This window comes from Mus musculus, chromosome 19 (assembly GCF_000001635.26).
Source record: "Mus musculus strain C57BL/6J chromosome 19, GRCm38.p6 C57BL/6J".
NCBI classification, from domain to species: Eukaryota; Metazoa; Chordata; class Mammalia; order Rodentia; family Muridae; genus Mus; species Mus musculus.
This window is the reverse complement of record NC_000085.6, coordinates 44,290,765-44,308,087: the sequence shown is the minus strand read 5'-3', so window position 1 is coordinate 44,308,087 and position 17,323 is coordinate 44,290,765. Positions and strand designations below refer to the sequence as shown.

The window sequence follows — 17,323 nt, the reverse complement described above, 5'->3', positions numbered from 1 at the left end:
TTCCTGCCCTGGTAGACATTTTGGAGGACATTTCCCGGTTTCTCTGTGGAAGTAGAAAACTGGTAGCCACTGGGCATCAGGCAATCTACTCTTGTCTCCATCAGTATCTTTGAAGTGTTTCTTTTCCTTTTGTGACATGGTTTGATTTCACTAGGACCTTAACCTAAGATTAGCCTCTCCTACAAAACCACCACCACCCAAAGGAATTTATTGCTATCTTCAGGGGATCTTTACCCTTGAACAAGAAGCAACAATTGTTGGCCTGGCTCTTAAGGACTGGCAAAGAGTCAGCATGCAGTCCCTGATTCGGGATTCAGAATTACTGAGCCCTGTAGAGTTGCTAAGGAACACACCTTCACTGACTCCACCGGTCCCCTTTATTTCTTTAAATTTTGAGGCAATCTCACTAGGTTGCCTGGCAGGCCTTGAACTTCCAGGCCTTCCCTCCCTCTCTTCCTCCCTCCCTCAAGTAGCTAGAATCACAGGCTGGCACCATGACCTTACAAGAGTCCTTTAGAATGGATGTCTTAGGTAAAAACAGACTCAGGGATTGAGGTGAACTAGGAGCCCAGTCTTGCACGACCCGACCCGTGTTCCCTTTTGGTAGCCTCTAAGTAACCGCAGAGGAAGCAGAAAAGGCTACAGAGAAGGACATAAGGAGGGAAACCAAGCCCTGCCTTTCCCATCTTGTGATGGTGAACCCCTCCCTGGGTGGCTTTCCTTCAGGCATCAGCACTTTGAGAGGCTAGCTGTTCCCTAAAGACAGGATATTCCTAAGAATGAGCTGGACTGCCCAACCAGAGCTTCAAGGAAAGATCTGCACTAAGACGCTTCGTTGACTGGGTGTGTTTGGCCATGAGCTACTCAAAGACCTGGCATTTGTCAAGCCAAGGTGCCAGCTGATGTTTCTGATTTAATATCCACTTACTACTGGTTTCCTGTTCCCAGAAATGAATCTCAAATAACACCGAAGGCAGGGCAGGTTACTGGGGTATGACTCAAACCTCATGACTTCTAAATTCTCTTTTTCCTTTTTTAAATTTAAGACAGGGTTTCTCTGTGTAGCCCTAGTTGTCCTGAGTCTCACTCTGTAGACCAGGCTGGCCTCAAACTCAGACATCTGCCTGCCCCTGACTCCCTATTGCTGGGATTAAAGTTGCGCGCCACCGTTGCCACCACCCAGCTCCTGGGAGGCTGTATTGCAGCCAAAACACCACGAGACATTTTGCAGTCAGATCATTTCATTTTATTATGAACAAACACAACCTCAGATGAGTAGAAATACTTTCGGAGTTGGTATTAATGAAAATTATTAGATTACAAATAACTACAGTTGCACATAATAAAGGAAAAATCCCACCCAAGGAAGGAAACGGAGTCCTGCATGTTTTCATAGCAGTGAGTATACATTATCTGACGCATCCATTCAACCTCTGAGAATGATGTAGATTAACAACGTCATCTGGGACATAGGCACATGTCAAGTCCACGATGGACAGTTACTACAAAAATGTGCAGGACTTAAATACTCCTCTGCAGAGGATCCCCAAATGTTTTATAAAGAGCATTTTCTCATGCTCACACCTACCCGTGGAGGTAGGTCAGGAATATTATCCCAGTTTCACAGAATACTGAGTCACAGTATTGTTAGGCGAAATGCCCAGTGCTACGGTTTGAATCTGTCCCATAAGTCATGGGTTGGAAACTTAAATCCCCAATGCAACAGTGTTGACAGCTGGGTCCAGTAAGAGCTGATTAGGTCAGGTCGGGAAGGCTCTTCCCTCATTAACATCCTTATCCAAGGAGTGAACTCATTATCGTCAGAGTGGGACTGTTACAAAAAACTGAGAGTTGGTAGGCGGCCCTGGCCTTCACCACCAGTGTAACACGGCCACCACTTTCTTAAATTTCCTACTAACCTATTTCAACTAAAGAAGACACTCAAGAACACTAGCAAACCAGGAAGAAAAGCTTTCACTTAAAATCCTATAACCAGCTTTTAAATCTTAAAACAAATAACAAAACCTACAAATCGCGTACGTTCAAAATTACTTCACCCATCCATCAGCTACGGGCACTTGAGCAAAACAGCCCCAAGAAAAGTTCCCAAAACGAGGTCCCCAGAGGCAATCCTGCAGATCCATGTCCAGCTAACCCTCCAGCCAGGCCAGTTTTGATCTTGCCACACTTACAGGCTCTCTGGTTTTAAGGAATCCACGGAGCGAGCGAGCGAGCGAGCAAGCGAGCGCCACAGGCTCACGAGCAACACTGGTTAGAAAAGAGGTAAGGCACCCAAGTCAAACTTTAGCGTGTCCACGAGGCAAGGACTGTTAGAAAACTCCCTCAATCAGATCTTAGTCTCTTATTAAAAGTGTCACTTGGTTTGAGCTTTAAAAATCTTGATAGCAGTGTTTCTTAGTGAGCTGGTACACCCTTAACGACAGATGTTATTTTACGGGGTCCTTAGCCACAGCATGGTTCAGATCCACGGGGCAGGCTAAGAAGAGAGCTGCTTTTATTTTTCACATTTGTTTAAGTGGGCACCATAACCAGCGGAACTGAAATCACTCAAAAGGCATATCCAAGGAATAGAATAGGGCCACAGCTCAGCAAATACCTTGGATTCGCCCAAGAATTCTCTTTTAGCAAACAGCTGAAGGGTAAGGCTACTTTCAAGTGGGCACAGGAAGGCCCTAAAGCCTCTCTCTATTCAACTAGCCCAGGAAGACTGTCCCCTCGAAGCACAGCACCTGGTATGCTGTACAGCCGACGCGGCCAGGCTTCTGCACTGCTGCACGAGAGCCTTTCTGTGAAATTCATGGCATCTCAGCTCTCCTACCCTACCCAAAGCTTTCAAACAGAGGCACTTAAGAACACAACCTCGAGTGCTGTGCTTCCCACTTAACCACAGCATCACCCAGGAGGGCTGATTAGCCCGCGAAGCTTTGCCGAAGCTTTGCCAAGTGCCGGGAGCACGGTGCATGCTCTGTCCGCCCTGACTCGCCGGCATGTGTGCCACCAAACCATTTGTTTTGGAATGACTGACAAAGAGTCTCTCTGAGCCAGGGATGTTTCTAGAAAGTTGGCCAAACTTTTTCTTTAGAGCTGAAGAGAGTGTCAGAAGCCTGGGAGGGATAAGAGGTGGAGAATCTGAAACCCACCAGAAAAGGATAGCCGTCTCTACCTACTGCAGATAGAGGTTGTATCTCTGAGTGAGGAAGGTGCCAGGACCACACATCTTTACTGCCTGGAAATATCCAGGACATTTCTGCCTAGACCAAGACTAAATGTCAAAGAGGAAAAAAGAAATACAACAAAAAAACCCACCCCAAAACACAAAAAATGGGTAGGGGAAAAGAGGCAGGTGTGGTAGAGCTGAGAGATTTCAACCATGTATCCCAGGCAGAGTCCTACCTGGTCACAGAGCTAGTGAGGCATGAGTCAGTACTGCCTTGCCACAAACAGCAGCGGGACTGAAAGGGGCTAAAAAAAACCTAACCTGCTCCACTAGAACACCCCAAAGCCGTGAAGTCCCCTGGTAAGGGGCCCTCAGAAGCTTTCCTTTGAGAAGTCATTAGGAGGCGCCCACAGCGACTTCCAACGTGCCCGTCCACTGCCCGACAGTGGGAGGGAGAAGGCGCGCAGCATCGTCTTCTGAGGGAAGCACTCACGGAGTGTTTGTAAGGATCCAGGACAGACTTTACGACTTTTCAGTTTTAACTGTGACTCAAGTTCAACTCTTGAAATCCTTCCACTGTTAGATGTATGGAAACGCCACAGCTATCCTCAATTTGTGGGCACGACCATCATCTTAAAGATGGAAGAACAGGAATTAAAAAGACCCTGGGGGTGCAGCTCACGGGACGCTCGAAACCATGAGCGACTGCCCTACGGATTCCAAACATGCCTCACTCGAGGGTCCCTTGCTCTGCATGTCCTGCTAACTGTTGTTTTTTTTAATTTGAGACAAGGTCTCACTATCTAGCCCTGGCTGGCTTTGAACTCAGAGATCCACCTGCCTCTGCCTCTCCAGTCCTGCAATTTAAGATGCAAGCCACCACACCTGGCCCCGGGTCCTTGTCATTAAAGGAAAAGAAAATCCTTATTAAAGACCACTTTTCCTACAAATTGTTTTTCACTTTACTAGTATATATATATATATATATTTTTTAAATCTTCAGCCTAAACTACACTGAGATACTGATGTGTTACTGTATTTTAGTGTCACGAAGTTCCTCAGTTGCCACCTACTAAGAATTAGGAGAGGAGGCGCGCTATGTTGAAAGGCTGCGGTAGCTCTGCCAGACGGAGCTGAGCCTGTTCATAAGAGATCCCCCTCTCCCACGGCTTTGATGAATCATAGCCTGCGTGTTGAACTTGGCCCCTTAAGATTTACCTCTTTTATAGGCTCCCTGCCAAATAAAAACTATTTTCTTTTTCATTCCATCTGGCAAAGCCTGGGCTAAAAATAACAGGAGAAATCTCTCAAGATTTTTCTTGTATTTCTAACTCAGAGCAGCTTAAGAAGAGTTGGGGGTGGGGCACGAACCTTTACTGTAGACCCTTGAGAAGTTGGTGTACTCTGGAAGGTGAACACTGACCTATAGCTGAGCGGCGGCTGGCTTGGGAGAAGCAATGAGAAACGAGGTCATCAGGGACAAAGCAAAGAAAAAGACAACGGGAAAAGAAACTAGAAGGGAAGATGAGCTTAGCATAGAAGGAAGAGCTGTCGACTTCCGATTTTTGTCCGTTTTACAATACTGTACCAGAATGGGTTAACGTCAGTCATCATTTTAGCATCTGGGTGGCAATACTCAGTAGTTAATTAACAGAACAGTAAGCCTCTGCCAAGCTGGCTTCTGGAACAGGAACTGCAAGACCCCACACTCAGCCGCTCTTGCAGCTTCCGTCTCCAGTTCTCTTAATCCTGGCCAAGACAGCAGCCCTGGACACTCTCTTCCGGTCGTAAGCCAGGCCCAGGAGAGCCATGCAATCGATGAAGAACGTGGTGAAGTTGATGTGCCAGCGGTACTCACTGGCAGAGTAGTCGTAGGGGAAGGCGTGGTGGTAGTTGTGGAAGCCCTCGCCTGCAAATAGAAGCAAGGAGAACAGAGAGGGGGCTCAGTGCTTCCTCCTCTGCCCACGCCTCTTACCCAGTGGGCTCCTCAGACTTAGGGGAATCAGGGCTGCAGGTGAGTGAATGGCTAAACCCAGTTTCATTTACTCGGAACAGACAGACACCACCAAAGGCATTGCAGTTCCATTTATACTCTGGGACCTACACATCTTGTCTAAGTGACTCCATCTCTAAGAGGATCTCAGTGCTGCAGAGTTTAGGTAATTTATTTCAAACATAAAGAGAACATGAGCAGTTTTTAAATGTACTTTTAGTATTTGTATGAGTTTCTGCATACGCACAATGAGTGCCACAGCGTGCAGGAGTCGGTTTTCTCCTTCCACGAGGTGGGTCTCAGGGATCAAACTCAGGCTGCTCAGGTTTGGCAGGTAAGTGCTTTTACCTGCTGACCCTTCATGACAACCCAGGAAAAATACTTTTAATAATATCCAAAGTTGGAGCTGGAGAGATGGCTCAGTGGTTAAGAGCACTGACTGCTGTTCCAGAGGTCCTGAGTTCAATTCCCAGCAACCACATGGTGGCTCACAATGGGATCTGATGCCCTCTACTGGTGTGTCTGAAGACAGTTACAGTGTACTTATAAGTTAAATATATAATTATATATATATATATATATATGTGTGTGTGTGTATATATATATATATATATATCCATCAAAATATATAGATGTGTGTGTGTGTGTGTGTGTGTGTATAGATATATAGATATATCTAGCTCCATCCAAACTGGCTAAATTGAGTGTTGTACCAAGATATACAAGCACCAATCTGAACAGTGTCGTTGGCTGACCAACAGCTCTTATCAGTAAGAAAAAGAAACCACAGGTCTGCATAGGGAAAACTAACTTGAAAGAACAGGAAAATGTGGGCGGCACAGGTGGCAGAGGCATGCGTGCATGCATCCTGACAACTGGGATTGGATTTATAGCTTGGACCCAACAATTACGATCAACTGATCTGGTAGGACTCCCAGATCAACCCTGTGCGAAGGGGAGCTCCAGCACAAAACAGGAGAAATCAGAAAAACAGAGGATAGGTGGGCAGAGGGTGGCAGGGTGACGAGGAACATGTGCCAACGTGCACCTACAGGTGTCACTAATGGATAAGCCACGCCCAAGCACTCTAGAGATAAAAATGCTATCCAGGAACATACTTGAAATGAATTGTAACTCTAGCTTTTATACAGCATGGCTAAATCAACACATGAAGCTTACACTCATGGAGACGACTCTGCTTTTCTATTAATGATCCCTGCCCTGAGCTGTCAGAGGTAATCAGGAAACGGAAGAACTAACTCAAAAGGTCCCATCACAGGCACATTTTCACCCTTTCCAAAGAAGTTATGGCCTCTCAAAAGAATTCCCTAATAAATTACCATCCCCCATCCCCCCCCCCCAAGTCTCACAGTGGGAAATATCAAAAATCGCATCATCATCATTCCTCTGGCTCCCGGCCAAGAATCTCTAAGAAGCCAGTCACCAGATGTGGTCCTGCTGTGGGGACTTACCCACAGCTCCCATGGAAACCAAGATGTTCTCCCGAGAGCTAATGTTCTTGTCGTAGGGGCGATATCCGTAGAGGTGGGCGGCACTGTTCACCAGCCAGGTGGCGTTGAGCACCACGGCGTATCGCAAGAAGGTGCTAACGCACAGGCTGTTTACAAAAGTCTCGCCCCAGCAGTACCAGGGCACCAGCGTGGGCAGGACGAAGCACATCAGCAGGAGGCCGGGCTTGTAGTACCTACAATGAGATGACATATTTTAGGCTTCATGGAGAGAGAACTCTCACACTCCTTGCAGGCAGGGCTGATTTCTCCCCTGTCCCATGAGTAAAGACCAGAAGGAACCAGCCCAAAACCTGTGGTAGAAGATTTGAGAGCAAGTGCTGTTAGCTCTCTGTTTAGATGGGGGGAGATGGATGCAGTAGATGACCCTGTTATCCCTATTGCTTTCTGGGCTGCCTTTGTCTGTCTGTCTGTCTGTCTGTCTCTCTCTCTCTCTCTCTCTCACATTATTTTATATGTGAGTATACTGTTGCTATCAGACCCCATTACAGATGATTGTGAGCCATCGGGTGGTTGCTGGGAATTGAACTCAGAACCTCTGGAAGAGCAGTCAGTGCTCTTCACAGCGGGGCCATCATCTTTCCAGCCCCTGCCTTTGTTTCCTCTCATGACCACCAGAATCGTCACTTAGCATGTGGTGGCATGCCTCCACTTCCTGCTACCAGTGTTCCTAGATCTGTTCCCCAACCCCCAAACTGTAAGCCTCTGACACAGACAACAGCACTATCCCTCGGGTACACAAGACCACAGATCCTTCCAAGGGAACTGACTCGCCGCGTCCTTCAATAGCCACCATTTTCCTCTCACACCCTAGGAAGTCCCCTGCTTGTAACTCCTTGTTTCTCTGCTTAAGTCTTTCCTACCACCTAACTTGTGCCCTTCCCAAGAGTGGGCAACACTCCTGCCTCACGCTGCTGGAGAAGCCTTTAGTGATTCGGCTGCTAACTTAACTACTTAAGTCTGTGTGGAGGAGTCTGTAGGAAGGGAGTTGGCGATACGTCTTCATCATCGCTCTTTTTCTCTCTCACACCTGGGATTTCAAGCAGAGGCTGCACCCCTGAACACCCACCCTTCAGCTCACTGCCGGCAAGGCCTCTCCCTGGAACCTGGAACCCTCCATGTCTCTGTGTGCTGTGGCTTCAATGCCACTTTCTCCTAAGCCTGCCCCCTGCTCTTTGCAGCTGTCCAGTCTAGACAGATCCTGACTTGCATGGTGACTCTCAGGCTCCTTGACTTATCACCCCCTTATAGGAGGCCACTTAGTCCTGCAAGATAAGCTCTCGATTGCACTCAGGGCCGTCCTGCACCGCTTAGGACAATGAGCAAGGTTTTTGGGTTTTTTTTTGCAGTTAACTGGTGCCTATTATAAGATAACACGCACGGAGGAAAATAGGTTTCTCTCTGTGCCCTACAGGATGTTAAAAATACGTTTTAAAAATGATCTGAACATGTGGACACAGTAAGTCATGGCTTTTACTTTATAATTCCTAATAAAAAATGCAGACAGTGTAAACTGTACATTCCCGGGGGGGGGGGGGCACAGCCTCAGCTTCAACCCCCACACCCTACTCACCTCCTCTGGAACATCACCAGCTTCTCGGCTTTCAGGTCAGACATGTCCAGTTTTCCGCCCTTCTCTTTGACAGCCGGGTGTTTGCGCACAAGCAGCCAACCCACGTGAGAGAAAAAGAAGCCACGGCGGGAATTGTGAGGGTCGGCGTGTGTTTCTGAGAACTTGTGGTGGGCGCGGTGATCTCGGGCCCATTCATACACGTCATTCTGGAAGCACAGGAAAGAGGAACCCAGTATTGAGAAGAGAGGCCCTCCAAGGAGCCTGCAAGGACCTAGATGTCTGCAAGGGCCTGGGACTCTCAGCCCAACTCACAAAATCCTCAGGACTCTGGCTCAAGAATACGCACAGGGTGGAAGGTGAGGGGCTATCCTGTGCTTCATCCTTGCCTTAGGGGCACATATAGAAAAAGCAATTTAAAGTCCCAGAGCAGAGGAACAGCACGGTCACCTCCTGAGGTTATACGAAAGCAAGCGTGGGTAAGTCACAGTCCTCATGCTTCATTAGCAAGAAGAGTCAATCCTAAAGCTAATTTTACGTGTGTGGGTACAGGTGCACACGTGTCACGGCCCATGTGTGGTCAGAGGACAACTTTCAGGACTCAGATCTCTCCTTCCAGATTTAAGATCAAACTGTCAGGCTTGCACAGAAAGCACTTTTAACCAATGAGCCATTTGGAGAATCCCATAGCAGCTTTCCAAGCAGGGACTTCGGGGCAGGGCTCACATGGAGCGCCTTATCCTATGGCTCACAGAGTTAGTTACAAGGCAAGTGGCCTGACTCCTGGGGTGCTCCTCTGTAGAAACAGTGGAGAAACCCATTCACCAAGTGGCAGCCCTTTCTGCCCAGGATCAAGGCCAGCAGGTAACTCCCGAGCACAGGTACATCACCCAAGGACCTCTGGGCCTGTCTGCATCCTGGCTTACCTCAAGAGTACACCACTGTCTCTTCCTCCACACCCCCTCTGTCCCCCAAGAATACTAGGGATCTTTGAAAAGTAAAGTTGCTCCACCAGAGAGGATTTGGCAAATCTGGTGAGCATCTCAAATCTCGACACGGCACAGAGGACCAATTTGGTTTCCTAGTTTCATCTTGCTGCAAATTAAACCCACCAGTGGCTACCCTTGTGTCCTTAAGAGCTTAGGAGCCACGAGGGTCCTCTACCAAGTCTCTGTCTTTTCTCCGGTGTAAGCTCCGGCGCTTGTAGAGGGGTAGCAACAATTGTGTCTACTTCCTCAAATGGCTTTGAGGACTTAAAAGAGCCCCAGGGTCTTACGACACCTGTGGGTCCGTGTCCATCCCACTGTGGTAGAGTCTAAGACAGTTACTTTAAAACGAACGGTTCACTTATGGTCTAAGAAACCAGAGTCAGTGCTCAGCTCTTGTGTGCCCTTTATACTAAAGACCCACAACTGCCAAGCTGTGTGACACCCCTGGGACTCTAAGATGAAAAGTGACCCGGCACATGGGGACCCTTTCTTGTTTCCCTTTACAAGTGACTCTATGGTATATGGACTTCAGCACTGATCTTCACTCTAGGGGACCACATAGCAGTAGAAACAATGGCTGTCCTAGTCAACTATCCAGACCTTGATCCCTGACTACCCACCCCTGGGCGGAGACACAGCCACAGCACCCACTTCTTACCTGGAACGCCATGGTGTTGGCAATGATGAGGAAGAGCCTCAGGGGCAGCCGTGCCTTGTATGTTCTGTGGCTCCACAGGCGATGAGCCCCGGCTGTGATGCCCAGGGCGCTGATTACATAGTACAAATACGCTGTAGGACCAGAAAGTTGGGTGTCACCAACAAGCCAAGATCCATAAGGGAAGTATGCCAAAGACAGGTTCCTGGCACCCGTCAGCTTCTCAGTTAGCCTTTGGGTAAAGGCCTGGTTTTCCCTGCAGCCCTGGGGCGCACTGATTTGTAGAAACTTCATACATTTTAAACATTTGGTACCACTGGTCATCACGAGTCTGGCTATCACTGGGTTTCATTCCCAGGGCCAATGTTCTTTGACCTCTAGCAGTCCTCTAAAGATTTCTGGTCAGGAAACTGCATTTCCTCAACTTAGAACCCATATCCAAGGGCAGTTCTGAAGCACCAGCCAGAACAGCTTGGGCAATGGCTAACTGGAAAAGACAAGCAGTGGCATACTGAATAGCTAACTCTACACAAGGCTTTTAGCAAAGGTGCATTTCAACACCACAGCAGCATAACGGGAAGTCAGATTTGCATAGTGGCGCAAACATTACCAAGGGTACTAATACTCTCATATTCTCCACACACCTTGAACAAGGTACTACTAGTTGTACCAAGCACTTTTATTAAAGAAACAGATTCTGGAAAAGGTCGTCTGTCTACTGTTCGAAGGTGAGTTTTCCATCCGCCATCACCTGTTTCCGTTCTACTACTCAGCCCCTAAGATCTGCATATCCACTCCCTCGTCTTGTTTCTCTCCCTGGCCATGGTCCTGTCCTTGCAGAATGTTAGATGCTCAAAGCTGGCAGAAAAACACTGCTTCACTGTCCTTGAAGCAGAAAGGCTCAAGAAGTGACAGTCCTGATATCTCACTGGGACAGAGAGCGGTACAGACATCTGACACCCTCCCCCTATTTGCAGAACTAGGGAGCAGGGGCCTTGGTAGAATAGGCTAATACTGGCTCCCTCCCAAGGAACACCAAGAAACAAAGGACCTTCACAGACTACAGAACTTAGTTGCTACTGGAAACACCCCACATTGCACCAACTGCTGCGTCCTTCTGCAGTCAGATAACATGTTTCCTGAGACCCCTCTCTCCTCCTTCCCAACTCCCGTACCTCCTACAGGATCCCAGGAGACCAGCCACGGATGAAAGGCCTTCCTATCTGGAAAAATCCTAGGGTAACCAGAGCCCTGCATCACGGGATGGCTTTGGGCAGAGCCAAAGCCCTTCGCTGAGCACCAAGGGCTTATGCTGCAGATGACCCAAGTAGACTGGATCAAAACTCAGATGATGGGGTAGAGGGGTGTGTGTGTGTGTGTGTGTGTGTGTGTGTGTGTGTGTGGTTGTGCGCACAACCACACAGGACACACAAACCTAGGCAGTCTTAGGCCTCTTCAGTCCACCTCTCCGTCTAGCAAACAGGAGACTTAGATCCCTCCCCTGTCTGCCAGAAAAGTGTTCACAATGGTGGGTAGGAACTATCTCTTTCTTAGCTTTAACTTCAGAATCGGGATGGGGAGGGGGAGGGGGAGGGGGTGGAGCTTTGTAAAATCTCTCTGTGCTGTCAAAAGCACCTATTCGGCTCCAGAGTTACGGAGTCCACAAAGGTACAAAAGACTCTTAAAGCAGCCGAGTCAGGAAAAGGCTGGCAGGGCACACAACTATTCTAAAGAAGTATTCCATTCCTACTTTTGACAAAGATGTGAAGACTATGAGTGGGAGCTGGGTGGTGGTGGCACACGCCTTTGATCCCCGAACTCAGGAAGTAGAGGCAGGCCGATCTTGCAGTTGGAGGCCAGTCTGGTCTAAAGACCCAGTTCCAGGACAGCCAGGGCTACACAGAGAAACCTTGTCTTGGGAGAAAAAGTTTGGTACCTGGAAAACTCTCAAGAATCGAATCTCACCACTTATAGGACCTAGGAGGACTGAGGCAGAGAGACAGCCAACAATGAGACAACCAGCCTTTCTATACACTGTCCTGCAAGAGACCTGCCATTAGTACCTACATGCAGATACTGTTCTAGAAAATCAATTGTTCTAAAGAAACCCTTGCTCTCCGCTTCTCTGAGAGCAGCAAGAGGCCCTGACTATAGATGCAGTCCCTCCTTCCTGGTTCAATGTTCAGTTGTGTAACCACCCGCAAAGCACATGCGTGTCGCTAGGGGGCAGCACTACCCATGGCTCCCTGGGCAGCTGAGCTAGGCAGGTCAGTGGCACAGGGGCACACTCATCACAGTTGGGCTGTGGCTGCTCCAGGCTCTCTTCCTGCTCAGGAGGTATGTGTTAGGTGTGGAGAGAAAAGTGCCACAGCACAATGTGGACAGGAAAAGAGGGGCAGAAGGCTGAATAGAAGGTAAAACCTTCCTGCAATCTTATTTTATTCTAAGAATGGTCTGTTGACTGGCTTGTACCAAATCGTGGTACCATACACCTTTGAACTTGGATATACAGGAGCCTTCGTCATCTTTCTCCAGGCAAACCAGCCTAGTCTGGCCAGGCAGGAAGTCCAAACAGTTAGGCTTATAACCTACCCTCTGTTCTCTCTGCCTAAAACAGCATCCCATGGCTTTGTCCCCTCACTGGACTCAACAGGTTACCCACTAGGCCCGTGGTCTAGCTCTTGGCTCTGACGTCTCTGAGGCAGGCCCTGCTTCTCTTGTGGCAGGCAAAGCTGGGACAGGTGCCATCAAGTGACTCATACAGAAAAGCCTGCTCAGAGACCTCTGCATCAATGTTATGAGACTCTCAAGACTCAAGTTCCCCCCTCCCCCCATTCTTAACACCACGAGGTTCTTTGCCCAGTCCAGCTGGTCCAACAAGAACCAAAAAGAAAGGGCCACTGCCTTGGGTCAGAGACCAGAGGCCACCTCTTTAAAGATCAAGGAGAAATCTGAAGTATTGGCCCAAGACAAGGGGTGCTGCTCACCGAAGAGACAGGTGTAGAGCTTGCAGGAGGGAACCAGTGTGATCCCGTACAAGGCTCCCAAATGCAGCAGGGCCATGAGAATGATGTTCCTCCAGACGTACTCCAGCTTGGGCGGGGGCCCCTCATCATCCTGATAGGTGGGGTCATATAGATCATCTTTTAGTTCAGGGCGAACATCTGCTCCCCAGTGGTGAGAACTCTTTTCAAACTTCTCGCCTCCATTCTGCTGTCCCCCAGAAGGTGGCGCTGTGATTGTGGTGGTGGCTGAGTAAGCGCCAGAGATCTGCAATGAGAGGGGGTGGAGAATTAGGGACTGCAGACGCGTGGGGGCAGCAGGGGTTACTTTCCCTCTAATATAACTGCGGGAGAGATGCAATAACGGCCATACCCCAGTGCCAAGGTTGCATGACTGTAGAGCGCACCAATGGAACACGGAAATGTGCAGGCCATCGGGAATAAGCCTTATGATGAAGGGGCAGGAAAGGACGCTTTATTAGCAGCACCCTTAGCAACTCACAAAGGAAAATCTGCGCATATCGAAAAGAGGTCAGGTTTTACTTTAAGAAACACAAGTTGGGACAATCAACTGTACTGAGTAAAAATCCGGTTATCACCCGGTCCAGAAACAATCTATCAAGGTTGAGCAATTCGGAAATGATGGCTAAATGCTCCCAGCTGCTCTGAACTCTCTCCAACCCTCAACAGCCACCCACCTAGAAGTCCAATCTGCAACCGCCAACCTGAGGAGGGGGTGGGGGGTGGGGTGTAAGCTCACCTCTTGCAGTATGTGGGCCGGCATCTTGGCGTCGGATGCTGGGGTCACGTTCCCAGGGATGAGAACGTGCAGCGAGCTTCAGACCTCAGCGACAAAGGGTGCTATGACTAAGTTTCTGCAGCCCGCTGCGCGGTACAAGCTCTGGGCCAGAGCTGGCAGTGGGGTATTAATGTCCTGTATATCCTTAGGTTCGTTATATTGATCAATGACCAGATAAAAAATCAAAAACTGGCTGGCCAGGGCAGCCGCGGGCGGAGATAAGGATAGAAAATGAGAGGACGCCAAAATCGCAGCTTGCAGCCACCGGTGTCCAGGAGTCAGAATACTGCAGACACCAACACCGCATTGTCCCATCCCTAGCCAAGCGGAGGGGGGCGATGCTAATGAGGCCTTCGTAAACTCTGGCTAGTCATTGGCCGATGGGAATTTGGTACCACCTCGTCCTGCTGCTCTCATTGGCTCTGCACAATCTGCTGTTCCCTCTGCCTCCAGCTCCGCCCCCCCCTCCTCCCTTCTTTTTCTGCTCCTGGCTTCTCACCCATCCCCCGCTGGTCCTCCACCCAGCCCCCACCCTGCCACGGGGGCGCTTCAGCGCTTTCTCTGGAAGAGAAGACCCAATCTAGCAGTGGGGGTTGGCTACCGGGGCAGGAAGACGCGGAGAGGTACATAAAGTGGGAAAGCCACTAGAGCGCCGACCACTTGCAACTCCATCCGGTCTTTGCATTTCCAGAGGCGCGTGGGAGGGGAAATGGCTACCACCAACAGAGAGCAAAGCTGAGAGGGGCCTCCCTCCCCAACAGGCGCCTCTGTAGTCCCTTTTGGAACAATGGCTCAGCCTTGCCCACCAGCTCCAGGATGCTTACCAGATAATAACTCGGAGCTCTGGTACTGTAATCAAGTTTTCATAGATCTGTGGCTTGCCCATTCACACTGGTCTGGGTCACCATGGTCACTGTGCACACTCCGAGAGCACAGCCAAGGTCAGTCAGCAGTATCTCAATCCCACCCCTCACCCCCCACTTCCCACCTCACGCCTTGCGAATACATGTGGCACCTTTAGGAGACTCTTTTGTTGAAAGTTTGCAGTTTGCTATCTGAAAACCGCCGAAAAGCATCTAGCCGAGGGAGCCTTATGTATGTGGAGTAGGAACAGAGAGTGGGTATTAAATTATTACTGCAAGGTTCTCTGTGACCGCTCAGTGGGTAGCCCTGTTCTTCCACTCTAAGCAGGAAGAAGGGGACATAGGGACATACGGAGATGGGATAAACTGTTCAGCCGGCAAGGGGAGGAGCTAGCTGTGCTGAAACGCTTTCAAGCCACTCCTCAGAGGACCCTATGACCCTTGAACCTTGGGTGCTCTGACCTAACACACCTCCCTCGCTGCCCCATCTTCTCTGGGGCCTGTGTTAACTCTTTCAAGAGATAGAACTTGTAGCCTATGCAGGCGGTGCATTCACAGAGTACCTTCTGTATCCAGGTCACCCCATTACTGTATCTCCCACCTCTAGGAAAAGGGGTTGATAGACATCTTGTCTTCTCAAGAAGAGAGATGCCAGGCATTTCCTGAGACCAAACCAGACCTCTTGCCTTCTGGTCTCAGGGGCTTGCCAACTCTCTGGCTTGTGACCAGACACCTCCATTGCAGGCCTGGCTCACTGACCATAGCCAAGAATGCTGAACAAGACCAGGTGTCCTCAGCAAATGGCTGGCGGAGGCTCAGAGGTACTGTGTGAAGTTATCTGGAGATGTCACTTCCCCCTGGGTTGTCTGCGTGATGTCTGATCTTTTACTAGCTGTGGGTTTGTCCTTTGTCCTTGGCTGTTAAAAACAAACTCCCTTAGACTGTGAGGCCTTTACAACAGATACTGGCTCCTCACGGTTCTGGGGGCTGGGTATCTATAGCAAAGCCCCAGCAGTTTGATTCTGCCAAGAATGGGCCTTTGATTCTTAGGTGGCCATCTCTGTGTTCAATGGGGAAGGGGTGAGCTTTGTCTCTGGGGTTTCTCTTTAAAAACAAACAAAAAGATTTAGTATTACTTGTAATTATACGGACATGTGTGTGTGTGTGTGCATATGCACACATGTGTGAAGGTACTTGAGAATGCTAGAGGTGGCAGGTTCCCAGGAACTGGAGTTGAGCAGTCTGTGTGGGAACTGAGAATCCAACTCTGGTGCTCTGAAAGAACAGCAAATGCTCTTAATGGCTGAACCGCCTCTCCAAATCCTGGGGTCTCTTTTAAAAGGACCACTCCCATCATCCACAGGGTGTGTGTGTGTGTGTGTGTGTGTGTGTGTGTGTGTGGTGGAGCATCACCCTCCATGCTACTATTCCAGATACTGATGAAGGTCCACCAGATGAGTTGGGATTTCCAAGTATCTATTGCATGCTGCTTTGGGGAAGAAGACACAGTGTTTCCTTTGGAATGCCTTGATTGCTACTAAAGGCAGCTCTCCACTGGAGACAAACTGCCCTTACATTCCCTCAACCTGCAGCCTACAGTGCTGCCTGCATCAGAGCTGGTTGGTGATGTTTCTTAAGCCAGCTGCCATTGCATTCATTGTCTATCGGAGAAAGCAAGGGAGGCCTGCCAAGACAATGACGTAGAACAGGAGTCCTACATTTCTCTCCCTTGGGGAGAAAGTTCTGGAAACCTAGAAAAGGAATGAGTTAAGGGTTCCAGGAAGAAAAGGTGGGAGACCATGTTAACTGTTGATAATCAAGATAGGAAACTGCCTGTCTCATCCCGTGTGGGCCAGCTTCAATAAAGCTGTGTGATAGGGATGATACAGCACAGCATGAGGCCTGGCATCAAGAAGTACGAAGTGACCAGGTTGAAAGGTATAGGTAATATGTGATGAATGTTTGCCTATGCTTGCGTTTGCAGGGATGCAGGGATGCAGGGATGCGAGAAGTGCAGGCTTCTTTGGTACAGCAATGCACAGTGTGTGCGTGGAAGCTGGGGACGGGACTATAAAGTTTTCTGTATGAAAAAGGACACACAGTGTATGGCAGTTTTTAATTTTGACCCTTCAACTCAAGAGAGTAAGAATAAAACAACCCCCCACATTGGTATATTAAGTAAATAAGTTAATTGTAGGGTGTTCCTATTGGCCACAGCATGGAGCCTGTACTTCTTTTGGGGGCTTTGGAGGCCCTCTGGACCTTGGTCCTTCCCTGCTTATGTCTTTCCCTTAAATGTCTTCATTTCTCTTCAGTCCCATTTTTCAATATTAAACGATAAAAATATTCCTTTCCCTTTGCCTAGAGCATTCTTCCCTCCGACCTTTACCCACTGCTGACCTTACTGATTCCTGGTCTTGTATTTTGTTTTTGTTTTTAAATTACCCAATGGTTTTACCAGGCTGGCTCCCCATGTCGGGTGGTTTCCGCTTTTCTGACAGCTGTACTGAAATTTACCAAGAAAATAGGGCTTGGGTACCTGACCCAAGAAGGGCTTTAAATAGGTGTTTGTTTATTAAACTTGTTACATAATCATAACTAGATAATTGAACTATAATATTATTTATAATAATAATATAAATAAGATTATCCTCTTTATTATTTCTTTCAGGAATAATAATAGGCAATAGGTGAGCAGTATAGTAAAAAGGTTATGAAAAGATGAATCTTGAGGTGGGCATTGTT

The 17,323-nt window shown here is 48.6% G+C and overlaps 1 protein-coding gene and 1 non-coding gene across 2 annotated transcripts; both read right to left on the bottom strand.

Annotated features, from left to right (window-relative positions):
• Positions 1–1,223: 1,223 nt before the first annotated feature.
• On the bottom strand, positions 1,224–14,412 carry Scd2 (stearoyl-Coenzyme A desaturase 2). Its single transcript, NM_009128.2, has 6 exons — positions 13,677–14,412; positions 12,902–13,184; positions 9,918–10,048; positions 8,274–8,479; positions 6,644–6,876; positions 1,224–5,087 (listed from the first exon to the last, which is right to left on the bottom strand). Exons 1-6 carry the CDS (start codon positions 13,698–13,700, stop codon positions 4,888–4,890), a joined length of 1,077 nt encoding a protein of 358 aa, NP_033154.2. The 5' UTR covers positions 13,701–14,412; the 3' UTR covers positions 1,224–4,887.
• Positions 4,857–4,917, bottom strand: Mir5114 (microRNA 5114). The gene has a single exon (NR_039574.1). It is a non-coding gene; the product is annotated as a microRNA 5114 (primary transcript).
• Positions 14,413–17,323: the final 2,911 nt, after the last annotated feature.